The 21,536-nt window shown below is 55.0% G+C and overlaps 1 protein-coding gene across 1 annotated transcript in view; it reads left to right on the top strand.

The window, feature by feature from the left end:
• LOC122365281 (syntaxin-binding protein 5-like) overlaps positions 1–21,536 on the top strand; it is a 54,360-nt gene that overhangs the window by 6,648 nt on the left and 26,176 nt on the right. The window contains exons 2-3 of the mRNA XM_043336376.1: positions 7,924–8,021; positions 14,535–14,595. Coding sequence (XP_043192311.1) covers positions 7,924–8,021; positions 14,535–14,595 — 159 coding nt within the window. The remainder of the gene's footprint in view (positions 1–7,923; positions 8,022–14,534; positions 14,596–21,536) is intronic.

Raw genomic sequence — 21,536 nt, 5'->3', positions numbered from 1 at the left:
TCGGGACCGTGCGCTGGATCCAGTCCTTCTTATTTGCCTTCTGGAAATTAGAGCACGCTCACGGAACGTGTACTCTGAGCTGAAAAATTCCTTGTCCCTTGCCCCCCTTTACCGTCTACTGTCCCTTGCGCTCAGTTTCGCTATCGTCAAGGCATTGGCGTTCAGGTGCTCACATGATAGACGTCTCCAAATTCCAATCGTTATCATCACTTTTATTTATCGGGGTCAAATATTCAGTGACAAGCGTGACCTTATGTTTGTGAAGATGCCAGTGAACCGAACCGCTATGTTAACCCTCGCCCGTATAGGGGGGGTCGAACGGACCCCCCCATGGTTTTTCGTGAATAATTCGCGTAAAAAGCGGCCGATCGCGACGAAACTTTCAGTACCCTCGCGTTCATCAATTTCACACCTACCCTGAAAGTTTCATGACCCTGACCCAAGTGACCTTTGACCTGTGACCTACTTTTCGAGACCATGTTTGGCTGGAATTGCAATTCGGCGTATGTCGGCTCGCATTAGCCGCGCGTTTGCAGTCTTTTCGTGGTTTCAAGCGTTCAAACATGTGATATGATGTTGCCCCAATGCATTAGGGTGGGTGTCAAGGTCACCTGAAGGTCAGGTCAGGTCATTGACCTTTGATGACCTCGGTTCACTTTTTCGAGTTTTACATGTTTCTAGGCCAGTTTTTGGAGCTGAATTCGAATTTAGCAACCATATGAACATTTACGAAGTAGTTTTGGTGCCTTCGTAACATGTTACGAAGCTGTCAGAGGCGGTTGCCACCTACTACGAATACCCTTACTGGTTGGCCTGACCTGACCTGACCTGACCTGGCCTAAATACATGAAGACATCATCTGTGATTAAAACTAACATGATATTCGTGATCAGCACCCCGAAAAACCCCATAGCAGCCACACTTTACGACGTTCTAACAGGTCCCGATTTTCCCGCCTTTGGGGTCATTGACCTGACCTGCAAGGTCAACCAATGACCTAGGACCTTAAAATTGGGTAGCATCGGCTTCCTCTCGTCACGGGCAACATGCTCGTTTTTCCGCGAAGCTCTAGCTCGATCAGGGGCGAAACGGCAAGGGGGGTCCAACGGACCCCCCCTATACGTTCGCGGCTGGAAAAACACCAATACGGGCGAGGGTTAATGCGGCCTGTTTTCAATGTGCCATACGAGACCATCTCCTATTCCTAGATCAGACGCTACTAGCGTCTCGCAATCTCAGGTCGATGACACAGGTTCACCCTCACTCTCCGCCTGATATCTGAACCGACCTGTGTCGGTCCGCGGCCCGCCGATTGTCCGTCTCCGGGAAACGAGCGCCGCTCTCTGACAGCGGAAACCGTCTGTTGTACGGGCTGAGAGAGTCGGCGGCCGGCGGCCGTCCACATTCGACTCACGTCCTGTCCACACACGGCTGATGGGCGCTCCCGGGGCGGTCCGCCGGGTCCCGGGGTGGTCCGCCGGGTCCCGCGGCGGGGGTGGTCCGCCGGGTCCCGCGGCGGGGGTGGTCCGCCGGGTCCCGGGGCGGTCCGCCGGGTCCCGGGGCGGTCCGCCGGGTCCCGCGCCCGGGGCGGTCCGCCGGGTCCCGCCGCGGGGGCGGTCCACACCGGCCGGCCCGCACCGCTCACGGCCACGGTCACGGCCGCGCCCGCCGCGCCGCGCCGCGCCGAGCTCCACCGTCCCGAGAGGTGTGTGCCATCGCGCCCTCTTGACCGTGGCACGTTTTTCGGGCACGCTAGCTCATTTGACGGGAAATGTGTCAATTAACCGCCGACGGAAAATGTCTCAATGTTATGTCGGAAGCTCAGGTCTTCTACAAGTTATGAATATTTCTATTCTTCTGTTTTGTTTATCATACTTGTGAAATTCGGGAGACGTTTCGACTCTCATTCTTTCTCCGTCAGCGGCTCACGCTAGACTGAAATGACTTCTCATTAGAGTTGCAAAGTTTCCCTACCGCACTACCGGCATGCCGGTAAATTTTCACTACCGCAGGTTTTTTCGTGGTATCTGGCATGTCTTGCCGGTAGCATGCCGGTATTTTTGATTTTGCACAAAAATAGAAAATATCAGCATATGGTTTAAACTTTGGTCACTAAGAGGCTATCAAATTATAATAACAGCAATATTAGCCACTGCAAAATACATTTTGTGGAAGAAGTTACATTGCTAAGGGTAGGGATAACACATGGACCTCGGCGATTCACAATCACAGGTTTCGTTATAATTAGGATTGTCAAGAATCTACTGTGGTCAATAAATGGAAGAATACTGATACTTATTCATGCTGCAAAAGCTCGATCAATCAGTAAGTCTAATGGTATGTAATAGGTAAAATACAACAAAATAAAGAAATGTTGATGACAACGTTCCCTAGAGGAAAAGGCAGAATCAAAACACCACAAAACACATTGTTTGGAAACTGGCATTGAGTCCTGAGATGTGGTCTGAGATACTCTACAAAGTATTTGACACTGAAAATTCAGCTGAAAAGGCAGATATTAGGTAGCACTGAGCCTGACTTTGGTCCCAAAAATGAAATGAAAATCAAATAAACTGGCATTTTGTCTCATCTTTACAAGAAAACACAATATGCATACAAAATAAACAAAGTGGCGCAGAATAACAGGGGAACCAAGGATTGACTTTTTAGATCTTCTCTCCCCTGATGGAAGGATGTAAGATGATGACGTAATATTTTTTCGTATGCCTTTTTGGTTCAATTCCTGAAAGGGAATGCATTTTCTTGTAGTGAACTAAACTCACAATGTTGATTACATCAGAATTCAATATCCTTTTGGATCATTTACATCAACAAATCATTCATAGGCGGCGGAACGATTTGAGACAAGGGGGGGGGGGGGCACCATGGCTCAAGGAGCCAAACCTAGGATACCCCCAATTCCTGTTTTCTCATCGGATTTAGGCCACTTATTTTTCGTCACAGCCCTGACACGATGATTTTTTTTATTTTTTTTTTTTGCTAAACGAAAATGGCAGTTCACCCCCGTATGCAGGGGTGTACCTAATTTTATATCTCTTTGTGGGGGCATATGCACCCACAATCCTGAATTATGCCCCCACAATGATGAAAAGCACCCAAAAGTCTTTTACAAGGCTGCAAGCGTCCTTTCGAGAGCACGGTGCCCTTCGCATGCTCTAACGGCGTCCTCCTGACCGTCTCGCGTTCATGGATAGCGTTTTTAATCACTCGGCGCCCTTCTGGGAGAATGGCGCACTTTTGACAGCACCGCGCCATTCTCATGGTCTAACGGCGCCCTCCTGACCGTCTCGCGTCCTTAGGTCTCTGTTCACCGTGCATCCCTCGACTATTCGGCGCCCTTCTGGCCTCTCAGCGCCCCTGAACCACATATAGCGTTTTCAATCACTCGGCACCCTTTTACGAGAATGGCGCCCTTTTCATGATCTGAAGGCGCCCTCGTAACCATCTGGCGCCCCCTCGTCCCCACCAACGTAGCACTACTGACTGTGCGGCGCCCTTCTGGCCTCTTAGCGCCCCTGGACCACATAGCGTTTTCAATCACTCGGCGCCCTCCTAAGAGAATGGCGCCCTTTTCATCGTCTCACGGCGCCCTCGTAAGTCGTAACCGTCTCGCGCCTCCACATTTGGTGCCCCTCCTACTGGATGGCGCCTCTCTACATATTTTTTACGTCCTTCCGGTCAGTTTCCACTTTTAAGCGTGTATTTGCTTAGTCAGACACGCCACTTGAAGCGCCATTCGGCTAGCAATGTTATGAAATTCGGTGTTAATTTAGGCTCCCACATAAAGAATATCTATCGCGCCCCAAAACGGCCTGGCGCCGGGCGCCCCTACAGCTGGGCACCCACAATCATTTTAGGAAAATTACACCCCTGCCCGTATGTGTGGTTAACTTTAAGCTGATCCTCAAGTACCTATGTGTTTGTCTCTTCCTTATTGTCGTTTGATAAATTCCATTTATCCTACATGTATAATTCCCAAGAAGCCATCGCAGTACTAATCAGTGGCGAATCCCAGGGTGGAGGTCACATGTGTCATGACTTAGGGCCTGGGGTCACCACATGCCTGCCAGGAGCACCACAGGCCTGACAGCCGACAGGGACACCACAGGCCCGCCAGGGGTGCCAAAGGCCTAGCAGGGGCACCACGGGCCTGTCAGTGGCACCACAGGCCTGTCAGGAGCACCATCGGCCTAGCAAAAGCACTACAGGTCTTCCAGGGGCACCACAGACCTGCCAGGGGCACCAGAGGCCTGTCAGGGACACTATCGGCTTCGCAGGGGAACCACCGGCTTCGCAAGGGCACCATGGGCCTGTCAAGGGCACCACAAGCCTGTCGTTGGCAATTTAGGATTGTCAGAGGCACCACAAACCTGTCAAGGGCACCTACGTTCTAACAGGGGCACCACAAACCTGCCAAGGCCCAGGGACACCACAAGCCTAGCAAGGACACCACAGGCCTGTCAGGGGCACCACGGGCTTGTCAGGGCCCATGGGCACCTAAGTCATGTCAGGGCCCACCGTAGGCTTGTCAGGGGGCAGGGTAGGTAGGTACCACAGTCTTTCCAGGGGCACCAGCGGCTTAGCAGGGGCACCAGTCATCACATGACTAACCAAAAATAAAGAAAAAAACTGAAAATAGGGCACCACCAAAATTAAGTGGCCGAAATCCGTTGAGGTTTTAATTTTGGGCATAGGTAGGGGCACCACTTCGATTCATGAACCTCCCCTTAGAGTTTTCCCGAATCCGCCCCTGGTACTAATACATCAAATTTAAGGGGGGCACCTTGCTATTGGTGCCCCCTTGCAGAATTCAAGGGGGGGGGGCACGGTGCCCCGGTGCCCCCCCCCCCCCGTTCCGCCGCCTATGAAATCATTTATGAGGCAGTTTGCTACAGTTCAGAAACCCTTTTTGCAGCAATTTAATCAGCTGGTTAAAAGTCTCTGTTATTATGGCGCATCTGTTTCGAAATCTTTGATAGTTGATAACCTTGTGTTTGGAGAGGAAGATTCTTCGAGAAAGCGGGTATTATATCGTTTTTTATGCATATTATTTGGTGACTGTTCTCAGGACAAGTGTTTTTCACATTTTTCAAATGATTCGTATCTTATTCATGAGCCAGCAAGCCATGGCGAAAAGGAAAAAATGTGTTGATCTCGCTTCCTCAGGCACATGGCCGAATCTCTAGATACTTTTTATGTTGTGGCCATCTAGATTTCAAAATTTGATTTTGGTTGGTAGGTTCCTGCAACATTTTAGGAGAATGTGGAATAGTAGAACACCTCTGAAATGTTAATGTGATTACTGCTTACTTGAACTGTGCAGTCTTCAGAAACAATTCAGTAATTTAAGTTATTTTTGTCATTGCTTTTTTGATGTTTTTTTCTTACTGCTTTTTTGTAGGCAATACCTCTTTGATTACAGGTGATATTTTAATAGTTATAGACTGGAACTGAGTTTCAAAATTGTGGGTGTTTGTGGGGCCAACTGAGCCAAAATCATCCTGTTCGTAGTTAGGTTGGACATTGGGTGGCTGCTGAGTGGGAACTGGGATGGGTACTGAAATTGCCAAAGTGTGGCATCTCTTGTAGGGGTAAGCTAGAATCAACATTGCAGGTTTTTTAGTATGCCGGTAATTTGGTGGTGTTTTTGCTTGGGTCGTGGTAGCATGCCGGTATCCCAGAAAATTTTTGTGGGGCGGGGCGGTGCCGGTAGCAGCCTTTGGGGGAAATTTTGCAACTCTACTTCTCATGGTGGGCGGCGGCAGCCCATCTGTGACCGAGTCGGGCCGCCGTGGGACCCTCGCCACTCGGCTCAGATAGCGTCTCCGGGCGGGGACGCGCCCGCGGAGGTGGTATCGAATTCTCGGCCGCCGCTCTTCAGCGCTCCAGTGGCCGCCTTTTTCTGGCGAGGGCGTTTTCAAAGGCGTGCCGCGGTTGGCGCTGCGCCCAGACTCTGTGCTGGAATGGAATCGGCTGATGCCTCGGCGCCCATCCGTCTTGGAGCGCTGGCAACAGACCCCGGCGGGCGTCCTGCAGAGGTCACGGGAGGACAAACAGTGGCTGCAGAGGTCAACGAGGCACTCGCGAAGGACAAAGACAAACGGTAACCACGGAGGTCACGGGAGGACAAACGGTAACTGCAGAGGTCAACGAGGCACACACGCACGGTAAGGAGCCTGCGGGGCGGCTGACGCATGTCATAGAAATCACGGAGAGGCAAACAATGCATGGCTCAACGAGTCACGTTTCAGAAGGGAGGTCACGGAAAAACGGACTCAGCTCACAAAGAATTGGATAACGGATAGACGACACGGTGTGCGCAACCGTCCCACAGGGGTCATTAGATGACAATAGCTGTAGAGCCAAGCGGTCCCTCGTGAAACAACTTGTAAATCACAAGGGGTGCGACTAGGCGAAGATAACACCAAGTCACGTATTCGTTAGGCAGAAGTTGTGCCTAACTACCTCGACGCCGTGCCAAAGTTGCGCTGAAAAGGTCGTTGAAGTCATGCTGCGGTGGTGTTGAGCTCGTTGGAAATGTCAGAGGCCTGTGTGCCGGTCGTAGGTCACGCCGGGAGAGGGGGCAGCGCTGCGCGGCGGTTACGTAACACCGGGCGACAGGCAGACGGTAGCGCGGTGAGCAATGGTCGGCGCACTCGGCCGCGACTCGGAGATATGAGCTCCCTCGAGTTCTGTCTGAAACTCGCTGAATTTCAGCGGCTACACTCGATCTGCATCAAAGCGCCACGATATCTGCTGCCGTGCTCGTTGGCGCTGACTTTTGGTTACAAAGCTACAATATCTTCTTCGGTCCTTGCCTGCATATATGCTAAATTTTCGTAAAGCTTTTTTGTTTTGTTTTGCTGTTGTGCCTTTTCTTTGCCTGCACTGCCCATTTTTTTCTGGTTGTCTGGGCGAGTCCATTCCATTTCGATAAGCGAGATGATGGAACTGCAGACGGACGGATGTGCGCTGAGGCGTGCGGGCTGACCACGTCCAGCGGCAAATTGAACGGAACGTCAGATGGGCCGTACGGAGACGGGCGGCGCGGCGAGCCGGCCAGCAGCGCCGGGAGATTGGACGGCGGCTGTCCGCTGTCCACCCACTGAGGCCGGCGAGTGTCCACCAGTCCACCTACCGACGACGGACGGCGGGTGTCCACTGTCCACCCACTGACGGGCGTCCACTGTCCACCGGTTCACCCACTCCAGCTGTGTCAACCCTCGTGTACTCTCCCGAATCACCTAATCATTCTGCTGCAGGACCGTAGCTCGTCTGTCGAGCTGCGACTCCGTCTCCCGATTCTCCACCCGCCCCTCAGTTCGGTGTCGGACTCTGGAGAGCGGGAACGCCGCTTCTCGAGAGTCCCGTGCCCCGCCTCCATCGCGCGCTGACATATGGCCAATTAGAGCGGCCCTCAACTGGCGGCCCATTATGCCAACGAGCTGCCCATTCGCCTGTCGGCCCCACGCGCGCTGTGCGCCGCCCCGGCGCGGACCGGGGTGATAAACCGTACCCGCAGCGGCGGGCCGAACCGTCCGACTTATCGCCCGGCGGCGCTGGAGACACATAAAAACGCGCATAGGTACCGTCACAGGTATCGATGTAGCTGACCTGACAGCGGCTGACTGTGCTGTCCCGTAGGGCTTCGGTGGGCATGATCCTACGGACACAGCGACGATCTGTTCAAGGCGTCAGACTGATGTCGCCTGTAGCAGGTGTCTGTGATTCTCGCATATGAACGTCCGAGTGTGAACGTCCAGGCTTGCTGTAAACGGTCAGCTGGTGTGTCACCTTGTCTAACTCCTTCCCCGGCGTTCATGTGGGCGGCATGGAATACATCCCCAAATGTTTCGTGTGCCACATAGTGTTCTGACCGCTGCGTCTGTGTCTGTGTTTCAGATCGTGCGCCATGGCTTCCCGCACCAGCCGACAGCACTGGCGTTCGACCCGGTACAAAAGCTGCTGGCCATCGGTACCAAGACCGGATCGCTGCGACTGTATCCTTTCTCGGCCCGAACGGAGGGAGACGGGACGGGGTACGGTAGGGAATGGGACGGTACGGCACACTGTGGGACTGGTGCTGGCTCATTTTACAATGGGGATCAGGTGGCACATTAGGGCGGGGCGGTGGGAGGGCTGTGGGCCGGTCCCGCTGCACTGGTGGTCCCTGCGGAGGGTTCCCCCTGGACCGGGCTGGGGTTTACTGGCGGCCCTTGCCGCTCCACAGACCACTCTGCCGCCCCTCTGACGGACTGGCGGCGGTGTGGATGTCCGGGCTTTGTGGGCAATCTGGCCGGCCGTCGCTCCTTCTCAGAAGCGTCGTGAAACCCGTGACGGCAGTATTATGCAGCGTACATGGCCGCCGCGAGCGATGACAGCACAAATAAATAATGCATCGGCCCCCGGCGGAATATTTGGAAATTGACCTCGTGTGGGATGCCACGCGGCGGAAATTCCGAGCCTTCATCAGAACGATGGCATTTATTCATAGCTGATGATTGACTTACATTATAAGATTCACGAGAACACAATCTCAGTTGTCAACAATTACATTTTATTTGATTGGGAATATTGCTCGTAACATGAACTCCATAGTTTATTCCTGGACGAACATGGTACGGCTTTACCCATGAAACCATATCTACCCATGTGGAAATATCAGCGCTTTTTGTGCACTTATACACAATAATACACATATTAGCCTGTTTGATAGTTCACCAATGCCAGTTTATCAGTACTGAGCGTATTTGTATTGTTTGTCTGTGTCCTTGGTCTCTCTGTTGTTTGGCGGCACCCGATGTTTGTCAGTTTGTTTTTACCTTGACTGTGTCATAGTTCCATTGTGTCCCACAGTATTGTGTTTGTCTGTGTCTTTTGTCTGTACTACGTTTGTCAGTACCCAGTGTATTTGTACCGTGTTTTGTATGTGCCCTGGCCGGGTCCCGGTCCCATCTCCTCTGTGTGTTTTGTGTTGGTCTGTTCCCTGTGTTTACTGTGTTTGTCTGCACCCTGACTGGGTCCCGGTCGCCATCCCCTCTGTGCATTGTGTTTGTGCCCTGACTGGGTCCCTGTCCCCCTCTCTCTGTGTATTGTTTGTATGCGCCCTGACCGGGTCCCTGTCCCCCTCTCTCTGTGTATTGTGTTTGTCTGCGCCCTGACCGGTCTCTGTCCCCTCCCCTCTGTGTATTGTGTTTGCTTGTGCCCTGACCGGGTCCCCTCGGCCGCGGTGGGCGGCGCTCGTCGGTCCGGCCCGCCGGTGCTGTGCTGCCGCCCGCCTCTCCGTCACCGTGGGACACGCCATCGGGCCGGCACGCCACCCGGGCACGCGGCCGGGGCCCCGCGCGGCGGCCGTCAGGGAGGGACCAGTGGCAACCCGGTGTATCAGTCAGGGAGGGACTTGTCAGCCCGGTGTAGCAGTCAGGGAGGGACCGGTCAGTCCGGTGGAACGGCCAGGGAGGGACCGGGCAGCCTGGTGTGGGGCCACCCGGGCACGCGACTGGACCCCGGGGCGGCGGTCAGGGAGGCCGGTTAGGGCTCACCGGGCACTTCGACCACTGGCGTCCGCAGTCGGGTACTGAAATCATCTCACCTTTTTATCAGTCTCTCCGGTCCTCTGTCCTCATCCCCCGATCTGTCCTCAGTCCTCACGTTGCGTCCTGCGTCTCCCGTTTCTCGTCTTTGTAACACCCAACCCTTTTTCTTGTTTATGTATATATCTTCATTTCCTTTTATTTTCCTGTCGTCCTGTTTCCATTCCTTGTCCCTCCACACCCCACCTCAAATATCCACCCCTTCCTTCATCCGCTATCCCTCCTCGTATCCTCCACACCCCCTCTAACATGCACCCCTTCCTACATCTGTTATCGCTCATCTCCGAGTCGCATGCTTCATCTCTCGCCGGTGTTCCCTCGTCGCTCGCCCGTTCCCCTGTTCTCCGGTTTTCGCTCGTTTTGCGCCGGCTCGCGGCGGCCGGCGGCGCTCCGTGGATCTTCTCTGAAGGGTGAGACCGAGTACCGACCACGTGTAACTGCGCAGCCGTGTAGCACACACACAGCTGAAGGGCACGGCGGTCCGGCGGACGCTATCGACTCGGTCGCGCCGCCGCCGAGCTGGCAGGTTTACAGCGCGGCCCGGCGCCGTATCGACGCGGCCAGTCGCCGTCTTTGTGCAGTCGCCAGCCGGACCGGTATAAAATACCCCGCGCATAAATATGTCGGCCGGTAAATGACATTTCCGTACCGGTATTTATGGCTGCGGGTGGAACGGTCCGACTGCCAGCTGTTATTGCCGTCTTTAGATTTATGGTCGGACACTTGTGCTGTATGCACGCTGTTTGAATGTGTTGGAAGGGTTTTAGCGGCGCTGGCCGAGTTGCGCATCAAGCTCGAATGTGTCACAACTGAAGCCCTCCAGGTGACTTGACTGTCGTTCAGTCAGTCGGAGGAGTCCGGATAGTAGTCTTTGTGGTATTCACCCTGATACTCATCTGTGGTCCTCACTGATCTATATGACGCTGCCCGAGATGTGGCACTGGCAGCTGATGGAGAAGGTAATGCATTTCAGGGCCAAGATTTCCGGTTATATAACCGATACATGCGGTCATTCATCTAGATTTTGGCCGGCGAACAATTTTGTATGGTAATATGCCGCGATATAATTGGATGTAATATACAGGGAAATGGAATTCGGGAGAAGATTGAGGTGGGCCATCACTCGGCGCTCCGGAGGTGACGGCTCAGGGTGGCTGGGTAGGGCTGTGGGACGATGGGCAATGTAGCCTGTGTGCTGAGTGACCAGTGACCGGGGCCGGTCAGACGGCTACATCGGTCTCGGGCCGGCGCGGCGGCCGGAGGCGGGGCGCTCGCGCGGTCGATGGCCAGCGCGCCAGGGTGCCGCGCGTCATTACCTCGCCCACCGGGCCGCCTGAGAGGGCCCACCGGGGCCCAACGGGTAGGTGAGAGGGCCCACTCGGTAGATGAGAGGGCCAACCAGACCGCTAAGAGGGCCGATCGGGGCCCAACGGGTAGGTGAGAGGGCCCACCGGGGCCCACCGGGCCGCAGAGGGGGTCCACCGGGGCCCAACGGGTAGGTGAGAGGGCCAACGGGTAGGTGAGAGGGCCGATCGGGGCCCAACGGGTAGGTGAGAGGGCTCAGTGGGCCCCTTAGGTCCCACTGGGTCTAACGGGCAGACCAGGGGGTCCACCAGGCCGCTGAGAGGGTTCCATGGGGTCCAACGGGTAGATGAGAGGGTCTAGCAGCTATGATAATCCTAGGACCGAATCTTCCCTAGTTAGATGATGACTGACACGAGATGAGATTGCAGGAGACATCTGTCAGGGCTTCAAGGTCCCAGGATACAGCTGGCAGCACCCACTGGCACCCATTGAAAGATAGCAGAATCCACTGTGGTCCTTCAGACAGCAAGTACAACCAATTAGGACCCTTTGGACAGCCACAGGACCATTGGGGCCCGGGTGACAGCTGACAGAAACTTCAGAGGACTGCGTCAGGACTCGGAGGGCCTGCAAGACAACTGTCAGTAGGCGCCGGGCCCACTGGACAGCTGGGCCTTGTGAGGAGCCGCTTGGACTTGCGAGACTGGCGCGGCAGCTATCAACACACCCGTCCCAACTGGCAACTCGCCAGCCCAAACCAGACTGATCGTCCTGTCCTCAACATCGGGAGAATCCCGCGGTCACGCTGACGGCCCTGTCTTTGCTGTGAAAAATGACCGGCAAAGTGCTGCAGAAAAGAGAGCCTTTCCTTACTTGTGAGCAGCTACTGCGGTCGGGTTTTGGAACTCCCTGCGATAGCGATGCTACTGCCGGTGAACGCTGCGCTACATGTATTCAGATCACAGGGCGGCCGCGCATTTCGGCTGATTTGCTTTCTTCTACGCCGGTGCTATTGGTACTGCTGATTGGTAGGCGGAATCAGTCCAATTTCGGGCTTCGTTGCGTATTTAGGACACGCGCTGTTTGAACGGGCTGCGGACATGGTCGAAGTTTCACCGTCGCGGGCCGGGCGGCGCCGTCAGCTGCGGCCGGTCCGGCCGGAGATGGCCCAACTCGGGTAATATGTCGACGGCACTGTCCGGCCGGCCGGCGCGGCGGCTGGTCGTGTGCTGCTATCAGCACTGGCCGCCGCGCCGGCCCGGCCCGAACCCGCCAATTCAGCCCCAGCCAATGCATATCTGTCTGCCAGGCTTTTGGGTGTTATTTGTTTATCTAGGCGTGCCGCGATGTTTTCTTGTGAGGAAATTCACAAAAGCACGGCGAGACTAATAAACGGCGTTGGGCGGGACAACGTGCCGCAGTCGCCGGCGCTCGGCCAATTTTCTCACGGCTCAGACGTGTTCACCGTCGTAAAGTGGTCGAATGTTTGCCGTTCGTGCCGTCAGTATTAAACGTTGTCGGCAGTTCCGTCGCCATTCGAGCTGGACCACTCTGCCGGCGGCGATTTGATAGCCTCCGCCGATGGCCGCTCGATGAAGGAGGCTCGCGAGCCATGACACAGTCGAGCGCCGCCGCCGATCGTTAGGAAATTGAATCCGCCGCCGGAGCGCGCTTCCGATAAATGGCAGCGGCGGCCACGCGTGTGTAATGGCGAAATGCACGCTTAGCGGTGAGGACTGCACGCTTGGCTGGTGCCGGGCGCTCTGGGACGACGGGTCATCTCGAGCTGCCGCCTGCCGAACAGGGTCGGTGCTGCTGAATGGTATGAGAGTGTTCTGTATGGTTACATGGCAAGAAAAATGAGAAAGTGGTGCTGAAATTTTGTTCACGAAGGCTCCAAGTCGCTGACTGTGGATACCACATGCCTGTTGGCGACACTCAGCAGCCTGACCTCCGCTCGCCCCGCTCTGACCTCCGCTCGCCCCGCCCCGCCCCGCCCTGACCTCCGCTCGCCCCGCCCCACCCTGACCTCCGCTCGCCCCTCTCCGGCCTGACCTCCGCTCGCCCCTCTCCGCCCTGACCTCCGCTCGCCCTGACCTGACCTCCGCTCCGGCCTGCAGCCGGCGCCGGCTGATACCGTGCGCCGACCACGTCAGTCCCGGCCGCCGGGCAAGAGAGACGGCCGAAGTTGGACGATAAATACACCGCCGCCGGCGTCGGTCAGGGTGGCTGTGGGCGGCGCTGGCAGCACCTCCAAAGGCCGGCGCCGCTCGGAGGGCCCCCGAGTGACCAGGTGGTCGTAACTGACCGAATACGGACCGTCAACGGTCAGACGACTGACATGTGCTGACCGGGCGGTGGAGGGGAGGGAGGGGCTCAACGAGTGGTGGTGGGGAGCGGCGGTTAGGGACGGTGTGGTGTGGAGAGGGTGTCACGGTGTTGTGGAGAGGGAACTGGGTGCTATGAAGGGATTGGTGTGAGAGTGATGTAGAGAGGTTGTTTGGATGATGTGGACAGGGTTCGGTGTGATGTGGAGAGGGCGTCACGGTGATGTGAAGTGGTTAGTGCGAGGATGATGTGCAGTATTGTCAGGGTGATGTGGGGTGTGTCACTGGTGGAGTGTCGGTGCAGAAATACCGCGCTGTGACGGCGGTCCCGAGGTGATGTGGAGAGGCGGCTGGGAACGCGCGGTGTGGCGTGGAGAAGGTGTCGGTGTGATGTGAGGTGTCGGTGCAGAGCTGACGCGCTGTGACGGTGGTCCCGAGGTGATGTGCCGCTCCGCTGACGTGATGGTCCGTCTCTCGGTGTGTGGGACGGAGTGGAAGGGTGGAACCGTCCGATGGAATGATGATCCGCCGGCCCTCAAATGGCCCCTGCCAGATGAGCCGAGAGATTGATGGTGCGCGGAGCCCGGTGATTGGCTCCGTCCGTCCATTCTTTGGACCGGGCTGTCTGGCCTTATTTCAGGGCAATTCGTTACCGCTGTTTAACTATCCGTTTCCTGCCCGGAGGCGGTGGTCGGGGCTTCTGCGCGGTGCCGAGCGGGCCGCGAGTCTCTACCCCTTCACCGCGAGTTTCCAGCCCGTCTCCAGCCCTTCACCGGGAGGCCATGGGCGACAGCGGGTCGCAGTTCGGTGCTGGGCCCATACAGATGGTAGACAAATCGATGTGGCTTGCAATATCTGCCCTTACAGCTGTAGGGAATGAATGTTAGAATGAAAATATGTGTTTTCTTTTGGCCTGGATACGGTTTACACGTTATTTTATTTTGACAGTTATGCCGGGATTTTGATGACGCGTGGTAAAACAGGAAGTCATATTTGGGCAGTTTTTTTCTGGACTTCCCGTTGAGCGTGCCAAGAACTGGCTGGTACATATATTGTGATTTGTGACATTACTAGCTCCTACCTGGCTACCACTACTATAAAAGCCAACTTTGTGAAATCAGCATTCAGCAACAGTGGAATCTGCATACTGTTTCTGTCTTGTGTTTTTGTGTTGTGTTGTTTTATGCTTTATTTGGTGCACATACTGCCGCATACTGCCATGTAAAGTGTGCGCTAAATGTGTTGTCTACGTCTGCTGCCGTGTGGATTTCCTTGACGCAGTGCTCAGTCTGGGCCGGCCCGGAGTGGACATCCACGTGCGTCACGACGGAGACCCGGCCGTCCTTCAGGTGAGGGGGTACCGGGGAATGTCGCAGGGACGTTACAGGGGCCCGGCTGTCCTACAGGGGAGTGTCACAGTTCCCGGCTGTCCTGTGTCCTACAGGGGAGTGTCACAGTTCCCGGCTGTCCTGTGTCCTACAGGTGAGTGTCACAGTTCCCGGCTGTCCTGTGTCCTACAGGGGAGTGTCACGGAGACCCGGCCGTCATTCAGGTGAGGGGGTACCGGGGAATGTCGCAGCCCGACCTTACCGTGATCCGGCTGTCCTACAGGGGAGGGCCACGGGACCCGGACTGTCCTACAGGGGAGTGCCACAGAGACCTTGGTCCGGGTGGATTTCCTCCGGAGGGAGACCCTGGCGGTGTGGGGCCCGTGATCGAACCTCCGCGGCCGGACCGGCGGCGGCGGCGCAGGGCCTCACTGCCACGATATATCGGTCTACCGGCCGTCCGTCCGCCCACCGGCCGACAGACCCGTCTTTTCGTCAGACGGACTCCATAACTCTGGGGAGTCCACGGGGATTCGTTCAGCGCGGAGAGTCCCCGGGGACTCTGGCCAGAGCTCGGCCGGCGCGGCTGTGAATGCCGAATGCGGCCGATTCGGCCGTATCGACACTGCACCGGTGCCGCATACCTGATCAGTCTGGCGCGCCGCGACGGGGAGATCAATTTACAGACCCTCGCCGATACATGGCGTCTTGTGAGGGAGTGGTGAAAATATCCACCTCTGACGTGTCGCCGCCGAGCGAGCCTGTTGGCATGTTATATAATGCACAATGGTACATGGATGATACATTATGCCAATGCCGCCCTCCGAAGTCTCCTAGAGTACGAGAGCCTCACGTAACCTAAATGGACTGCTGCCGCAGGACTTCAATAGATTTACGGGGCTGTCGGTTTCTGGAGTGGGCAGGGAATATGTGGTGACCTGGGACGAGTGGTGGCATTTGGGAGGTCATGTGTCAGCACCTCCCATGTCATGTGCGCGGCCGGTGCGTACAACGGAACACAGAGCGACAAGGAACGGGCGGAGCTCAACTCCCAATGGGCTCTTAGGAGACGTTTCCACAGATTTGAGATAATGTAGGTCTGGAAATGCAAATTAAGAAGTCTCTCACGCACATTTCCTCTGGGACGCTGTTTGCAATGCAGATTCTCGGGTGGGCCGCTGTAAACCGGCGTTGGGCGCGGCTTTTTATCCGCCCTGCTCTCGGCGGCTTCCGGGAGAAATCCGGCGCGGTGGCCGCGCTGTCGGCGCCGGCTGTTTAGGACGGTCCGCGCTGGCGCCGGCTGCCGACAGCTCGTAAAGCGCCGCGGCCGGCCGGGCGCGCTGCCGGCGACTTACGGCCGGCCGCCGCGGCCATACGGGCGCTGCCGGGCGGGCCGGCGGGGGGCGCGGGGCCCCGGCTGCCGAGCAGGCGCCGTTCAGAACTGCCACCACGAGGGAATGCGGGGAAGTCGCCGCTTACGGTATCAGCACATGCGAGAAAACAGATGCAGAAATTATTGAAAATTTTACCTACGTTTGAGGTATGGAAATTGTAGGTGCTTGTTTTCTCGCCTCTACAATGTCACAGCAAGCACATCGTCGGATTGTGACCTGCACAGCCAGGAGAGTCACCGTCAGCTGTGGTGTACTGCCTCCCCGGTGTTGTTCGCAGTACCGCTGTATTATTCAGAGTATGTCACGTACGCTACCGAGTTTATCCGACGTGGTAATTGCGTTTCCATCGACGGCGCATCCCGCTAACTCAATAGATTGCGTCCTCAATCACAGAGTTCGTAGTTAGCCTCTGCGGGCGCGTCTCCGCTGGAACGTAAGCAGCTCCTGGAATATCGGCCGGCGTATTTAGCTAACACCCTGCCTGCGAGCCTACCCACGGCATTGTGACGCCTGCGACCAAGTACAGCGGCGGTATGAGGAGAATTTACCTTTCACATGCATACAGACTTCCATATTGCGCTGAGTTTTTTTTTGTAAGATCCTAGGTAGGATAAAGACGCTTACGAAAAGATCCAGTTCTGTTTCGCCCCTACTACTCAGGCAATGCGCTGTACCATGGATTATGGTGACGTCGGGAGACTGCAGGATAGTGACGTTTTGATGCGTTACACGTAAGCACCTCGTACCTGTAGCGGATAGTCCGTACGTGGTTGTCTCACTCGGTCCCACGTCCGCTGCACTTGTCGCTACAAACGTCGTCACATGGCCGGTCTTGGCGGCGGCTGCGGCTCGAATCTCACCATGTGAGCTTTGGCTGGTTAGACGATATGCTGGGGGCAATCCTTAATTCGAGAAAGGCGAGCCGGTGTTTCCCTGCGACGATGATATGCCGTAGTTAGAAAGGATTTTGATGGGACCGAAATGCGGCGCACATACGTGTTTCCACACGGCTCGCGAGCTGCATTAATGTTGTAAAGTTAGGCAATGATTCTGGTCAAATATCTGACACCTCCCTAGAATAGTAGGGGTGGTAGCTATCAAGGTGTAGGTACGGAAGTGCTTTCCTTGCTACCTTTGCATATTTTACGGAACATTCCGGAATAGATCAAACTGAATGGGGATAGGGAGTGCTTATCTAATTCTGTCATCCCCAGGGATCTTGCCGTTACACTTTTATAGCCGATAAACTTCATGACAATGAAATAACTTTGAAATAAAGCACAGCACATTGATCAAACGGCGTAGTAAAATCGGTAGTATCCCTGGCTTATGGCCTCCTTTGACGCTACGCCCTTAGGTTTTATTCCGTAAGGACATTCGGTACGCCTGTTCTGTCTGTGCTTACGTGGGCTAAATGTGACTTCTGTAGTGATGCTGCCCTCGCTATTTTTGTGCAAGTGTTTAACCGGTAATGCCGTTTACACCCACTGAGAGGCGCGTAATTGGTAAACTTTGGATTCGGTGGCCGTTTCAAAGCCTGGATTTGGGTATCACACGCTGGCCTCCATCCTTCCATGTCACCGGCTATCTGCAGAGCAAACACTGGGCTGGCGCCGGGCGGGGTCTGATCGGGGTCGTGCACCCCGAGTGTAGTGAGCAGCAGACAATCAAACCTGACTGGCTGGTGACCAGCAGTATGCCGCGGAGTCCAGTTTAAACGCACAATTTTAATCCATCCATCCAACTTGCACCATCCGCAATAATCTACAAAGGCTAGCAGTCCGAGTTAAAAGCAGGTGTGTTCATTCTGCAAGTGCATACTCAGCGCAACCCTACAACGACGCACCGACAATGACAGACCGACATGGACACACAGACACTGACACACCGACATAGACACACAGCTACTGACACACGGACACTGACACAACGACACAGACATACAGTTATGACACACAGTTGCTGTCACACCGACACTGACACACCGACATAGACACACCGACATAGACTCACCGACACTGACACATTGACACTGACACTGACTCACGAACACTGACACACCAACACTGACACAAGAGACGACCCGCGTCGGACCCGTGTGGTCTCTGGCCACAAGACAGGCCGCAGTCGATCCGGGTCGCCAGCCCGGCCGGCCTAAAAGCATTGCGCTGTCGGCTCTGGCGGCCGCCCGGTGCGTGCCCGTGGACGGGACAGGTCACTGGGGACACGGGAGCGCGGCACACGGGACACGGACACAGGGGACCCGGGAGCACGTAGCACCGGGTTACGGACACTGGGGTACGGGACACCGGGGACAGGGGGAGCGTGGGAGACACGGGACACGGGTCTCTGGGAATACGGGGCTGATAGGGACGGAAGACGGTGGACCACAGACGGCAGACTACTTACAGGGTGATTTTTTTTAACTGTTAAAAAGTAAACGTCAATGGTGGTCCCTAAATCGAAAAATCTTGTGCAAAAAAGCAATGCACGTGATAGATAAATCTGGGACATTTTGTATGGTTTCATCATTTGTCCCTTTTGACCGAGGGCCTCGGCCCCAATGGAGCCTGAAAATGTCCCACCAATCGGGCACGCATGGTCCACCGCCGTTCAGTAAGGAACGACACAAAACGATGATTCTGAAGCATTGAGGCAGTTCGAAGCATACGATCATCAAGGAGATGCCTCAGAAAGACGTTAAATAATGCACGAACAAGCTTGTAGTCATGGATAACCTTCAAACGGTCCATCTGGCGTATCTGCAGCCTCTGAAGAATCAGTCTTCAGGGAGAAACAAAAACAGCGAATCAGACACCACCAGGGCCGCCAGTAGCAAAATCCTCGACCTGCCCTTTCTAGACTTCTAGTTTTTGGACCCATGTATGGCAGATATAACAAGAAAACATTGGAAATATCTGGCATAGCTGAAAATGGGTGATAGGAGCCTTTTCAGTCCGCCTAATGAGCATGGGAGTCCATGGTGCTGTTCAACACGTGCTCAGGCGGACTGATTCGTATTGGTGAGAGAGGGGGTAACTTCAAGCACAAGTAAAATACACGATGGACGTTCCTTCACATCGTGTCTGCATGAAATCAAAATGTCCCGGAATGCTCGTCATGCTGGTATATAATTTTACAATATATATTTGCATTTTAGCGCCGTTAAACCTCGTTACTTTTTAACAAGTAAAAAAAATCACCCTGTAGTTGAACTTAACACTGTGGAATGTGCTGGGGGCTGTAAAGCGTATCAGCTTTTGTTGCATCTACCATGCTTACCGCATATGACGATGACCACATAACTAGCTAGTGGACCAGGCTTGCACTCTAGTTCTCATTTTTCTCGGGGGCTGTCACACCTACGTTAGATATCATCTCCTAACACGTGCCATGGGCGCCGACTACCAAGGGCCCGGCCGCCCGGCCGTCCGGGCGGCCCCCAAACCAAAACACCGCCGGCACAGAGACCCCTGCCCAAGCTGCGTGGGAAGGGTAAGCCGACAGGCAGTTCAAACACAACACAGAGCCACACCCACAAGACAATGGGACGCGGGCATGTTGGACGTGGACAATGCACACAGTTTCTTCTCTCTCCGAAGGTCCAGGCGGAGTCCAGAGACGCCGGACGCTCCAGCATTTCTCGTCGTTCGCTGAAGTGATAGGTGTTAATGCGTTTCCGGTGAGCCCAGAACTGCAGTTCAGCCGCTCACATCGCCATTAATTCCCGTCGATATACGATCGGCCAAGTGGTCGCGGAATGGATTGAGAAGTGTGATGATCCGTCGGTTTATTATGCTCTAAATTTAACCATCCCATCGTGTGGAGCCCAGTGCTCATAGGGTTTCTGTATGGCCCATAGGTCAGACGGTGGCAGTAATTTGAAACGGAATATTATGCCGCCGAAATGGCCCATATTTCTATAACTACGCTACCGTTCCGGCGACCGTAACTTTTTTCTTACTCCTGAATTTAGATATTGTACCAGTGAAAAGTAAATTTATAATCTTGCCACTATGAAGATTGTTACAGTTATCGTGTATATTTCCTCATCAGCACCAATGAATTGGATTTGATTATCTGCAACTCCCATGGGCAATGATCGAGGACCACGCTCTCTGGTTGAGTAGTGTGTAGAGTGAATAATTGACGCTCGGACGACGTGGGATAAATGTCATCGCCGTGGCGCAGCCCTCTGATCCCACTGGCTGCAGCTGATTGGCGCAGGCGGGCGTCATTGGGCATCAATCAGGGAGCTTCTGAGTTATCCCGAGCCTCTAGATGTTTTGTAAGAAGATTAATTCAATCATCATCTATTGGAGAAAATGTCATTGCCATTGTAGTGGTAATTCATGCTTATGTGCTCGGGTTTGAAATGAGATGCTGTTTTTCATCGGTATTTCACTACCGTATCCTCTTGTGGATTCTGTCAGATTTATCGTAACAAATCCCAGCGATCTTTCTCCGTCATAGTGACCTCGCTGCTCAGTCAGCTGTCATCAGCATATAATCTGACAACCGGAGCGTATCCCATCCATTGACACTCGGTCAGGGCCGCTGGCTGGTGGGCGCCGCGCTGCTCTGATGGATGGCTGGGCCCGGACGGCCGTATGGGCCCGGGGGACCGGCCGGGCCCGGACGGCCGTATGGGCCAGGGGGGCCCGGACGGCCGTATGGGCCCGCCGGGACCGGCGCCGTGCGGAGCGCGCCGCGCCGGTCCGTCTCTGTACCCACACAGCCGCAGAGAGGCGGTGCGCAACCCGTGACAAATAGGCGTCGCGCGCGACCCGCTCGGTCAGTACAGACGCACAATACGGCGTGCCGCCGGGTCGCTGGACGGGGCGCCGCGCCGCGGACGGGGCCACAAAGACACCCGGCGTGTGCCGATGAGGCGATGACGTTGTTATGAACGATTGCCGCGCGGCACGACCGCGGCCGCTCGACTGAATGCATATTGTGCCATTCAGGCCGGCCATGATTTGGTGAATGGTTCGGGGAAGGCGCGGGCGCACCGTAACCTGTCATTTGTCAACCGGAGGCCATTCAAGCGCTGCACATATATCGTGCCATTGTACTAATGCAATTGCTGAATGCCTCTTTTCATGCCTATCCGTCTGCTCATGTAGGAGACGCCGGTTCACCGCTGTGGTTTATGTACGGTCCCGGTGTCGTTTTGTTTCCTCCCGCGGCGCTGGTGGGCCCTCAGGGCTGTTCGGCGCTCACATCACTGCCATGGAAATCTTATATAAGCTAAACACGCTCTCTATGATCTCTGCGCCGGCCGGCCTGCCGCCTCCGTCCACTTATCCGATAACGCTCGCTAATTGGCTCACTTTTCTGCGCCGGATCCAATCCGATTTGGTTACGTAAATGCTTCCGTCGGCCACTCGTACATATTGCATTTGTTTATTGTCTTTGCTTATGAAACATTTTCTACGGTTCTAATCTCGCCGACAATAGTGTCAGGGCATTTTTATATTTGATTGCATTATGAGTTTTAGCTTGCATTATTTCCCTTGCTAGCTCATTTGATACACGGAATTATATAACCGTTGTTGTGTTGTCACA

The sequence above is a fragment of the Amphibalanus amphitrite genome, unplaced genomic scaffold, assembly GCF_019059575.1.
Source record: "Amphibalanus amphitrite isolate SeventyFive unplaced genomic scaffold, NRLGWU_Aamphi_draft 000728F_arrow, whole genome shotgun sequence".
Classification (NCBI taxonomy): domain Eukaryota; kingdom Metazoa; phylum Arthropoda; class Thecostraca; order Balanomorpha; family Balanidae; genus Amphibalanus; species Amphibalanus amphitrite.
Note: the sequence above shows the minus strand (reverse complement) of the source record. Positions and strands in the feature narration are given on the sequence as shown.